Here is a 12,495-nt window from a genome sequence, read left to right on the forward strand (position 1 = left end):
GTTAGACATGATGATGGCAACTTTAGGGGGTTATCATAAGGATTATATGAAATAATGTGAAAAATCATTTAGCACACTGCCTAGCACACAGTAGGGACTCTTTATGCACCAGACTCTTACTTTCAGTTTGGCTAATACCCAAGACCTGATCATTTAACCTAATGGTTAGGAATACAGACTCTAGCACAGATAGCCTGAGCTTGACATCAAGCCTTATCACTTATTGCTATAGGACCTTGGGTAAGCTACTCAAATGTCATTTCCTCACATTTTCCCCCCACTGAATGCTCAGTTTTAAGATAAGGATTAAAAGATTATGTTTGGTAGTGCCATGGTGGCCTGGCATGGTGAGCTCCACATATCAGCTTCTATTACTGTTTTTTTCCCTAAGAAGCAAACTATCCTAATTTCTGTAGCTGCTGCTTCCTGCATTTCCCTAATCTCCCCCCTCACCCACCTAGGACTGAAGAAGTAAGTCCAAGAGTGTCCAGGTAGTAGAAGCCATATCATATATTTGAGGATAGACCCTGTGAATGGGGAGGGAGCCCTAAGGAAGTCTTGAGTTGATGAGCTGTGACCACTGTGACCTTGCTCCCTGAATTCTTCGACTTCAGCTTAGCCTTTTAAATCCATAAACCCCTTTGGTGAGTGATTTCCTCCCAAATCAATGGGATTGTTTTGTTCCTGAGGGTCTGCCACCTTCTTAATCCTGAGTTGGCCTTTTCAAAAGAAGCCAAGGGCTTGGATTTGGGAATTTCAAAAATACAGTCATATGAGTGGGCGTTGCGTGCACATTATTGCTTACTATGGCATTTCCTGGGAGCTGCCTGGCATTCCTAGGTGGCTGGAGCTCACTTTAATAGTTCAACTGTTGTTTGGCTTCAGTGTTTCAGTGTCCTAACATCCACCCCATCCTCCTTGCTTCTTTTGGAAGCATCCACAGACTCAATGCCAGGATGCCCCTCTGAGCCTCCTCCACAAGTTCAGAGGTGGCTTTCCTGCAAAGTGCCTTTACTGTGGCTAGTCCCTTACATTTGGGACGCTGGAGCACCCGTTTACATCATTTTACCCAGATGTAGGTGTAAAGAGATGTCTAAATGACATATTGAAGTGTATAAACGTGTTTCAATAGCACCATTTTTAGGGTGTTTAAATACCACACCAGTCCACATTGGGAATGGGCAATGAGTATTGAAGTCACTTCTGAGTGTTGCACATAATTCCCCACGTGTATGTGGTCCTGGGAGACAAAGCTTCAGTGGTGGCCTCCCTGACAGTGGCCATGCTATTTGTGCCTAAGACACCCGTGGTCAAGCCATACAGCCCCAGAAGTATGTGGGCATATTTAGTTATGGGATGGAAATTAGGCATACTGCATTTTTTAGCACATTTTAGTGCCCAAAATTCTGCATGGACTTAAATGACCCTTTGTGTGGTAACATTTTCTGACATTTGTCTGTGTAGTTTAACTTTTCCTGTGGTGCTACTTTAACTGTGGTACTCTGTGAACCTTAGCCTCAGATTAATATTTAGATAGTAAGACCATTTCTAGTGTACATAGAGATGTGTAGGTTCACATGTGTATCTCGTCACTCATCATATAAAAATACCCTTGTGGGGGTGGCATCGTGCTGTGCACTTTAAGATTGCTCACATGGATTGATGGACTTTAAGTGTGTGAAAACCTAGATTGAACGCCAGTGTATCTTTCGTGTGGCTCTAATATGCAAAGGGCCCTTAATCATTTGTTTGTTTGGTTTGGTTTAAAATAGCAAACGTTCTGTGAGAACTTTGCATTTATTTCCAGCAACATCTTTCCCCAGGTCTAGGTTCACAGCTATTCTGGTAGTGGAGTGATGTTCCTGACATGCCAGTTAGCCGAAGCCCGTTCATTCAACACCCATTTGTTGAGTGAGCCCCTGCTCTGTTTACCAGGCACCAGAGTAATGTCAGAAAAATTTCAGAACATCAAAGGAAGGATTAGAGGAGTTTAGGGCAAGGAGATCTCTCCTCACTAGGATAATCAGAGGAAACCCAGTAAAGGAACTGTTGTTGAGATGAGCTCTGAAAGATTAAATGAGGGAGTCCTTTCCAAACAAGGAAGCTGCTTGCATAAAGGTAGAAACTAGACCGTGAAGAGAATGAAATCGTGACTCGTCCCAAGTCCAATCTGGCTGGAGTATCAGGGACACAGCAGGAAGTAGGCGGAGATGGGACTGGAGAGGTATTTGAAAGTAGGTGAAGAAAGCCAAGAACAGCAGGCTGAGGGGTTTGGACTTCCTTCCTCCCTCTGAGAGGGCTGACTCCTTGGTGGTTCCCAAGCAGGGGTTTCATGGCCAGCACAGCGCTGAGGAACGAGCAGCACCTGAGTGCCTGGCGCAGGGCCATGGAGGAGAGCTCATAGACGCCCATTCAAAGTAGGCTCCAAGGAGGGCTTGGAGAGGTCAGGGACAGAGTGGATGTGAGAGTGCAGGGTCGGGGGTGACTGAGAGAACTGAGAAAGAGCAGCAAGGAAGGAACTGGGGAGGGTGATTTGTCCAACTGCCCTAAACAGACCATGCCTCCAAAGCCCAGTAGCCTCCCATGTCCGCCATTACTATGAGAGGGTGCGGGGGAGAGCTGTTCCTGCAGCACTCCTTAGGTGTGAAGCTTTCTGCTGCACCGTCCTTTCAAAGGAGCTAATTTAGACCCCAGAACAACCCTGAGAGTGAGATAGTATAACTAAGTAATACTATATTCCTTTTGTGGATTAGGGAATGGGCACGAGGTGGTAAATCCACTTTCAACTGACATATAATAATTGGTAGAGCTGGGATTTGAACTCAGATCTTTCTGACCCAAAGCCTGAGCCCTTAACCACTGTATTAGAGTGATGATATCTTCTAGGACTGTTGAGGTGGAAAGGAGGAAAAGTGAGGAGTTCCTTTTTAAATATACACAACATAGATGTGAATTCTTTGAGGAACAAGGTGAGCCTCCATTAGGTCATAAGGAGACTATGTCTGAAGTAAGACTTCAAGCCTAGGGGCTCTGTGGCAGAGAAAGCTGCCCACCCAGTTAGGGGACATTTTTTTTTTTACCATTGGCTCCAGGGAGCCAGCTTCTAGGAGCCCTGAAATCCCAGAGACATGCCTGGCTCTGACCTGGTGACTATGCCCAGGGGAAAAGAATGAGGCAATGGCCCAGGAATGGCCCAGCCCTGGCGCTGAGTGGGCTCATCTTTGTCTGACTAGCAGGTATGCCTGGGGCAGGAGTGGGCAGAGGAGGAGGTTGGGTGAGTGGGAACCTGTTTGCTGGGGTTGTTGCATCCTACCAAAAAGAACAGTGTCCACCTTACCAATGGCCAGGGACAGATGATAAGAATCCTAGCAAAGGATTCAGATGGGGACCAGTGGTCTGCCCCTGTTCCATTAGGACCAAAAACTTCACCATGGTGTTGACATAGAGCTCCCTGCCTTTTGTGGAAGCCCTAGGATCCTTGTTTAATGGTCTGGGCATATTCATGGCCGCACACCATTTAGAAGGGCAGCTATGTGCCATGGTTCTGACTCAGTGCCATGGGTTCTGTAGAAATGAAGGAGGGGGGTATTGAATGCCCCATTGTGGTTGGTGATGGGAATAGTGGTCCTGTGGATCTTAGAGCCAACATAACACATGTATTGTGTTGTGCAATGGATTAAATGTGGAAATCTTACCCTCTTGGATGCAGCCTGGTGGTTTTCTGGATTTCTCTTTGCTCTGCCAAATGCATAATAGGCAAGAATGACAAGTAATGGCTTTTTCCTGTTACCCAAACCCCTTAGGCTGCACCGATGTGTTTTTGACTGTGACATTTGTTCTGAAAGTACTCATGATCAGTGATTGCAACAGTGTTTAGATGTCACCCTTGGGTTTGCAGAAAGAGCAAAAATAAAATAGAATATGAACATTGAATATCCCAGCCTGCCTTTTCATCCTTGTGTTCATCACATATTTGTTAAACCCCTTCTTTGGGGTGAAGTGAACCATAGTGATTAGACTCATGGCTCTGGATTCAGAACTACTGAATAAAAACTGCTGTTTATTTATTTATTTTTTTAAAGATTTTATTTATTTATTCATGAGAGACACACACAGAGAGAGAGAGAGAGAGAGAGAGGCAGAGACGCAGGCAGAGGGAGATGCAGGCTCCGTGGAAGGAGCCCAATGGGACTCGATCCTGGATCCCCAGGATCACACCCTGGGCTGCAGGCGGCACTAAACCGCTGCACCACCAGGGCTGCCCCAAAACTACTGTTTAAATTCAAGTTCTGTTGCCTATAGCTGTGTAATCTGGGGTAAGCCATTTAACTTTTCTGCACTTCAGTTTCATCATCTGTAAAACTGAGACAATATTATACCTACACATCTTTTTCTGGGGTTGTTTTGAGGATGGAGACACTCCATGAAAAGCTCTGTACATTTTACTGATTAGTATTATGTGTTAGGTTCTAGAGATAAATGTGAGCCCTGCCTTTGTGGAATTTATAGTCTGGCTTGCGAGACAGATGTTAATTGAATAATCTTACAAGTATAAAACTACCTGTGTGGGGCCTGACTTTGAATGAGACATCAGAGAAAGCCTCCCTGAGCAAGTGGATTGTGCTCAGGCCTGAAGGAGATCTGCATTTACTCAGGGAAATGGAGTAAGGAAGGCTTCCTAGTCTGGTCAGAGGAAGCTGGTGCAAAATCCCCTGTGGTCCTTGGGCATGAAGGTGCTTTGAACATTTAAAAAAATATTTTATTTATTTATTTATTTATTTATTTATTTATTTATTTATTTGAGAGAGAGAGAGGGCAAGCACATGTACACAAGCAGGGGAGGGGGCCGGTCAGAGGGAGAGGAAGAAGCAGACTCCTTGCTGAGCAGGAAGCCCAAGGAGGTGAGGCAGAGTTGTATCCTAGGACCCTGGGATCATGACCTGAGCTGAGGTGAAGGCAGACACTTAAGTGACTGAGCCACCCAGGTGCCCCACTTTGGACATTTCAAAGACAGAAAGGAGGCCAGTGTGGCAGGGTCTCAGGGAGTAAATAGTTGACCAGGGGCAGATGACCACCCTCCCCCCCTTTGCACAACTTTGTGGGTGTGTTTACCTAGTTTAAAAGCAAGTAGAGGGGGATCCCTGGGTGGCGCAGCGGTTTAGCGCCTGCCTTTGGCCCAGGGCGTGATCCTGGAGACCCGGGATCGAATCCCATGTCGGGCTCCCGGTGCATGGAGCCTGCTTCTCTCTCTGCCTGTGTCTCTGCCTCTCTCTCTCTCTCTCTCTGTGTGACTATCATAAATAAATAAAAATTAAAAAAAATTAAAAAAAAAAAGCAAGTAGAGGAAGGACATAATCCAATCACAGTTTGCAAATATCACTGGCTGCAGAGTGGAACTGCCTAAACTGTCACCCAAGCTCCCCTGATGGCTGATAAGGATTGCCTACATATGAAAATACAGCTACTCAGGACGAATATCAGACCTGAAGGATCACAGTGGGGTCAGGGCTGGTGACCTTTCCAGGCAATGTTGGAAATACTGCCATGGGTTCTGTAGAAATGAAGAGAATCTAATTCCATGTTAAAAGCAATTTTTTAAAGAGTAAGTTCCTGAAGAGCTAAGACTGGACTGGTTTGACTGTGTATTGTGTATTTTGCCCATGGATTAATATTTTTTTGAGGATGATAAAACTAGGACAAATGCTAGGACATAAGCCAAGCCACACCAGTTGGCAATAGATTTTAATCATTTTCAATCATGGCCTGGGTCCTGTTTTTGTGAAGGTAAGAAGGGTGCCGGCACCACCCTCCCAGGGCAGCATCCTCCCATCTCTTTGAATTAATCTTGTACTGAGTTGGGCTGCAGGTCTCTGATTTTTACCCTTGAAGTGTCCTAGAAAATTCATGACAGAACTTGAATGGGTAAGAATAGAGGCTTCCGTGTTGACTACCAACATTTCATGGGAGATGAGCGGTGGGTGAGCTTAGGTTCTGGAGTCAGAACTGCTTTAGGACGGCCAGCTCTTCTGCTAGCTGCCTGTGTGACCTTAGGCAAGGTGTGGACAGACCATCAGTGTTTCTCATATTTATCTTTGTTGTAAAGATTCTTGGGTTAAATGAAAAAAGATAATTCTTTTAGATACCTGGTACATAGTCGATGCTCAAGAAATAGCCAGCCTTCTCCCTATTCTCCCCTGTAAACATTTTTTTTTTTTGCCCTTACTGCTCTGAATCCACTGTGTTTTGTAGAAAAAACGTGGATCTGTGTGATATTGCCAGCTTTGTGTAGTTGAGATTTTTCCAGCAATGTGCATCATTTGTCCAACCAGCTAACATGACTGAGCACTTACCAGGGGACAAGACTTAAGAAGTAGGAGCTGAGTAGAACTGTAAACGCTCACTGAACATAGCTCTCAAGAAGCAGGAACAAATATGTCTTGAAAAAACAAAAAAGAGGCAGCAGTTGACAGTCCAATTCCTATGTTTTTGTTTTCCATTCTGACCATGAGAGTACCTCGGAAGCCAATTTCCTCCTGAAGAGAGGGTACTGTGAAGCAGTGTTGCTCTCTGGTCGGGTCCCCACAGGCCCCTACATCTGACTGCTGCATCCTTCTAACTGGAGAAGGCTTCAGTGCTGAAGTTGGGGTGGAATAGCATGCACACAGCCCTAGGGTATAGACAGGGAATGGAGTCCATGTAGTGGATCCAATGGGATCAGGCATGTAGTGTAAAACTAGCTGGGAGGACATATTTTTCAAGGCAGAAGATTAATGGGAATTAGGTTATCCTGTGTCAAGGTCCTTTTGGGAGTAAAAAAAATCACAGAGCCTTGGATGATATCCTAAATATTCCCACATTCTTGGAAAAGGGACCCTTTGAGGTTCTGTTTAACATCTAGATCTCCAACGCTAAAATATGTAGGGAGGCCAGATATGACCTGCAGTGGGTTCTGTTTCCCAGCTATGCCAGTTGTGTTTGTCCCTTTGTCTATGTCTGGATTTAACCCCTTAAAGTCTTGGAGATCAGCACTTAAGAAGCTAGACTCAATTCTGGCAAATCATTGTGAGCCAGGATCAGATAAGGCTCCAAGGATATGAAATGTATTCTCCTCTGGAGAGGCCTGTTCACTTGGCCCTTTCTTGGGGCTCTTAGCCCTGGAGAGCCTTGCCAGGACCAGTGGAGGAGGTCCTGGCCTGAGAAGCTAGGAGATTTGTTTTCTCATTTCAACTCTGTTAGAACTCCTGTGACTCTGACTTACCTTCTAGAACTTAATTTCATTTACCCTCCATTTGACTCTCTAATAATCAGGTTGTACTAGATGATGACAAAGGAACTTTCAAAACGATAACTTTCTATAATTCAACCCACAAATACCACCATTTGTGTTATCTTTGGTATCTTTGTTTTAAACTCCCTGCCTAGGTTATAAAGCTCCTTGAAGGTGAGAATCATGCCATATACATCTTGGTACCTTGGTAAAATATCTAGCAGGTTACTTTTCACACAGTAGATGCTTTAAAGATCTGTTCCATTTATTTTTCATATATTGGCATATTTGGAGGAACCCTACACTGAGCTTATTGATGATGACTTTTGTGACTGTTCCAGAGCTGAGAACCAACATCCCAAGTAGTTGTAATTGGCAGGTGGTCAGCAGATGGGCAGCCAGTGAATTGTGTTATAGTGTGGCATGAAAGCAACTTGCTCTCTACCTGCAGTTCCTTTCAAGTACAATAAAGGAAAAGTGGGACCTTAAGGCAAAGACTTACTCATCTTCCTTTACTTTTGCAATTTGAGGCTTACCTGAATTCTCAGGCTGTTTTCCAACTTCTTCCTTAATATATATGTGTGGCAGAAGGGCTTTTGGGAGTTGTGTCACAGCTAGTCACTACTGAATCAAGGCATTTCTGACCTTGGAAATACCCAAGTCACGTTATCTGTCGGGTCACTGGAGTTTGAACTCTAAGGCAGATACAAGATGTTTTAGTTTGTTGGTATCTACCTGTGCCTGTGTTTAGAGCCAGTTTTCCTGTCCCCGTGTCCTGTGTATATACATTTACATTGTAGCGTGTGACTTCACACTACAGATACTTTGTAAATTAAAAGTTATCTATGCAATGAACTTAAGTTTTCACATTTGTGAATGGGGTAACAACTTTAGGCTTTCATCTACTGAATGCAAGTTCTTGGGATTGTAGGGTGTAGACTTTTTCCCTTAGCTGGTCTCTCAGCTCCAGGTTAACATATCCAGCAAAATGAAAAATTCAGTGGAAAAAGAAAACCAACATTGTTTTATTCTAATCTAGAGATGGAAGTATGAAAACCATTGTTCATTAGTCTGCAGCTAGAGAAGAGCCAGCCTGCATTGAGAACTCCAACTATAATGTTTTTCAGTAGGTATTGATAGTTAGGGTGGTCAGGGGTATGTTGTTAATCAAGAAAGAGTTGAGTTGTCAAGGAAAAGTAAGATCTCTCTGGTGTTTTGAGAAGGGGAACAATCCCTGTTTGGGTTTTAAGAAGGACTGGAAGATAGGGTTTATGTTTCTTATCAGGAGTCTCTTTAAATTTGTGCTGTCATTTCTTGGCTGTTGGAAACTGTGATTGATTGTCTCTGTCTTCTGTAGCTTGGAATTGCAATTGGGTTCTTGGTCCCTCCTGTTTTGGTACCCAACATCGAAGACCGGGACAAGCTTGCCTACCACATCAGCATCATGTTTTACATAATAGGAGGCGTGGCCACTCTGCTTTTCATCCTTGTCATCATCGGTAAGGTCATTAGTAGACTGATGGGGGGCCAGGAGGCAGGGAGGTTCTGCTGACTTGGGTGGGGACCTTGCGAACATGGCCTTAGAATACCATGGACATTTATAGAAACTGGAGGCCAGGCTTCTGATGGTCTTCACGTGTCTTAGCCAATACAGTGCTAGCTGGTCTTGTGTAATTTGTTAGCTGCTAAGTAAAGATTTAATTGCAATTAACCAATTCCCCAATAAAACCTTATTAGAATTAGTGGACAAGCTGTTGATCCCCTTAATGAAACCCCAGTGAGTGCTTATGATATATATCAGAGGCACTGTGCTAAGCATTCCTGATCTCCTTGAATATTGAATGAAATTATCGCCATCAATTTCAGTTAACAAAGAAGAAAACGAGACTTAAGAGGAGTTAAGTGAATCATTCGAGATCAGATAACTAGTAAGTGGCAGAGCTTACCTAACCCTTCTAGCTCCATACTTTAAATTTCTGGAACAAAACAAAATAAAACTGAATTGACCCACAAACATTAATAATTAATTAATAATTAATAATTAATTAATCTCATAGATTCATCTGAGAACACTTGGGGACCACATTTTTTGAGGCTTTTTATAAAAAATCATAAGAGAAATATATGCTCATTATGGAAAAATCTAGAAAATACAAAAAAAGCATAAAGAAAAGAATAACCAGGGTGCCTGGCTGGCTCAGTTGGTAGAGCATGCAACTCTTGATCTTAGGGGTCATGAGTTTGAGCCTCATGTAGGGGGTAGAGGTTAGAGGTTACTTAAATAAATTAATTAAATAAATAATTAAAATAAAAAAACCCCATTAATTTAGATGGTACCAGTTAATTCCAACCACCAATCTTAGATAACTACTATTAATTTGATGTGCATGTACATTTAATCATTGAGATATTGGTTAATATATTTTGTATCCTCTTCTATGATCTGAGTGATAGTACATGTGCTGTGATAAATTCAGAAACAGGATAGTAGAGGCTTTCATTTTCAGTTAGTCATTTGTCTTTAAAGGTTAACCAGCTTTCCTCCTAACGTTCTACCTTATGTGGTAAAGGTTTCATTCATCCCTGCCATCCTCACCTCCAGAGACAAAACAGTTTTATGATTGTGTACCTCATTCAGCTTTCTCACTGAAGCATTCTCTCTCTCATCTGGGGTCCAAGATGAGACAGGCTGATGGCTTTTCAAAGCTGGCAGGATATCTTGGGCAGAGAACTTGCTGTTTCTGGGAAGGTGAGAAGCTATGGAGCAATGGATGGTGGCAGGAAAGAACAGTCTGCCCAGAGACCCTTTTATTCAACCAAACTTTAAGTTTCAAATTGTCATGTGCCTAGCTTCAAATGTTTGTGTTTGTAGCAGATAAGGGCCTGTTTCTTTGCATTTGAAACTCCAAAGATAGGACATTTCTATATTTTGACATTTTATTATCAAGCCAGAGAGTGGCTTATTGAGTAAAAAACTGAAAAATCTGATCTGAATTCTGATTTGTGGTGGCCAGGTCCTTGAACAAATCCAAGATAAATCACCTCTTGCCTTGCTTTCTTTCCCCTGCTGCAAGGGGAGGTGAATGGGCAAGACAATGTATGAATGGTTTCTAGTGGCAGGAAGTGATCCAGGACTATTTCTGGAAAAGGAAGAAGCAGGGCTCTGAGGTTAGGGCTGGAAGGTTTTCTGGGTGGGGGGCCCCTTTGATCTTCAAGAGAGTAAACCTCATTTCCAGAGCTTCCTCTAACTAGAGACAGCCTATTGACCTTTCAGGAGCATTCTTGTGGTGTGGGAGAAGGCTACATGGAGCTTGCCTGGACCCAACTGAGAGGCCAATTTAGCCAAACAACTGGTTACACTTCTCTGCCCCCAGAAACTGAACAGAGAGCAATGCCATCAAATTGATTGTACCAACTGTGCTGAAAATCAAACATAAAATGAATGGTTTTCCCACGGCCCCTCCCCAGTCCTTCATATCACAGTGCCTACTCCTGTAGGGGTATGTGTTAATCCTCTTGTCTCTTCCTGAGGCAGACATGAGAGTCAGACTTTGACAAACTATCAGTGGACTTGAGGTTTTTCAATAGAAGATCTTGTCACTTACTCAGGGAATATTTCCTAGCTGCCATGTGCCAGGTTCTCAGCTGAGCGTGGACAACACAGTCCCTTCTGGGGGGAGCTCTAGTGCTAAGCCATTCACTGGGCTCACTCGTCCCAAAGCCTCAGCTCTCACTTCCTTTCTATCTATGTATTACTATTATGTTATTTTCACTATGCAGTACTGAATTCAGCATATTCAGTACCACTGTGCAGTATGTTTTTTGCTGATTTATTATGGGACTCCTTGATCCTTGAACACTGCCTGGGAGGCCCAGGGAGTGCAGCCATCTACAGGCCATGAAGAAAAAGTAATTAAAGGACCACTCACTCAGCCACAGATGGTGAGAAGCAGCTTCAAGAAAGGAAGTGTTGAAGGATTTAATTGAAGAATTAATATTTCCTTTTTGGGTCTTAATTTTTTCTCAGATGAGGGAGCCAGCTCTTGTCCATGTGTCAGCTCTGCAGGGGTGGGGCCATGGGGATTTGCATTGATCTCTCTGTTTCTTTCCTTTCAGTATTCAAGGAGAAGCCTAAACATCCCCCCAGCAGAGCCCAGTCCTTGAGCTATGCCTTGGCATCCCCTGATGCTTCATACTTCAGTTCCATTGTCCGGCTCTTCAAAAACCTCAACTTTGTGCTGCTAGTCATCACCTACGGTAAGGTATACATGTGCCCAGGAGTGTATTTAAATTGGGAATGTGAGAAAGAGATCTGATGTGTCTGTGTGTCTTACTTTTTCCAAATCCCAAATATGTATGTAAAGCCATTCTCGGGGTCAACCAGAAGAGTCAGCTGTGCCTTAGGACCTTTGCATGTTCTGTAAAGTTCACCTAGAAAACCATTCCTTCCCATATCAGGTTGTTTGACAAATATCTGCTGATCCTTCAAGTCTCATCTGAGTGTCACTACTGTAAAAGTGACCTTTACCTCTTTTATTGTGCTGATCCTGGTACATCTTAACACCATTAAAAAAAAAACAAAAAAACAAAAAACCCAACATTTCCAGGTCTGTCTTCCCCCTAGACTGTGAATGTCCCAAGAATGAGGATCTATGACTTTTCATCTTTATAGCTCCCTAGGAGTAGCCAGCCTGGCCTGGACACTCTAGTAGTTATTTAGTGAATGAATGAATGAATGAATGAGTTCATATGAGTCTTGTAACCACTCTTCAACCAATGTTCTATCATCTTGTAACACTGACTGCTTTTTTACCTGAATGCATGACCCTCTTTCATTTTATTTTTTTGGCTTTTGGTAAGAAACACTGACATATTTATGCTAGTATATTGGCTTACTTTCCCAACGTGGTGTTTTCTGCAGCTTCTTTCCAGCCTTTAATAAGAATGTTGACCCAGATGAGGGCAAGGGCAGAGCCCTATGGCATTCCAGTAAAGAGCGTCTTAACAGACCCACCTAGCTATATTGGTCTCCAGCCTACATTTGATCATTTAATCTACTAGTTAAGTTTATTTTTATTTTGTTTTAAAGAATTTGTTTTACTTATTTTAGAGAGGGAGAGAGAGAGGGTACACAAGCCATGGGGGAAGAGCAGAGGGAGACGGAGAGGGGAAAGCAGACTCCTTGCTGAGTGTGGAGTCTGACACAGGGCTCAATCCTATGATCTCCA

General features: G+C 43.3%; 1 protein-coding gene across 6 annotated transcripts in view; it reads left to right on the forward strand.

Moving 5' to 3' along the window:
- Positions 1-12,495, forward strand: part of FLVCR2 (FLVCR choline and putative heme transporter 2) — a 56,436-nt gene that overhangs the window by 22,404 nt on the left and 21,537 nt on the right. For 4 of the 6 annotated variants that reach the window (XR_012036947.1, XM_072839409.1, XM_072839408.1 and 1 more), the window contains exon 4: positions 11,384-11,524. Coding sequence is in view for 5 of the 6 variants with exons in the window: in XM_072839409.1 (XP_072695510.1) it covers positions 11,384-11,524 (141 nt within the window). In the remaining variant the exon portion in view is untranslated. Of the gene's footprint in view, positions 1-8,624; positions 8,767-11,383; positions 11,525-12,495 lie in introns of all 6 variants that reach the window. The other 2 variants (XM_072839413.1, XM_072839410.1) reach the window with 1 other exon arrangement.

The sequence above is a fragment of the Canis lupus genome, chromosome 9, assembly GCF_048164855.1.
Source record: "Canis lupus baileyi chromosome 9, mCanLup2.hap1, whole genome shotgun sequence".
Classification (NCBI taxonomy): domain Eukaryota; kingdom Metazoa; phylum Chordata; class Mammalia; order Carnivora; family Canidae; genus Canis; species Canis lupus.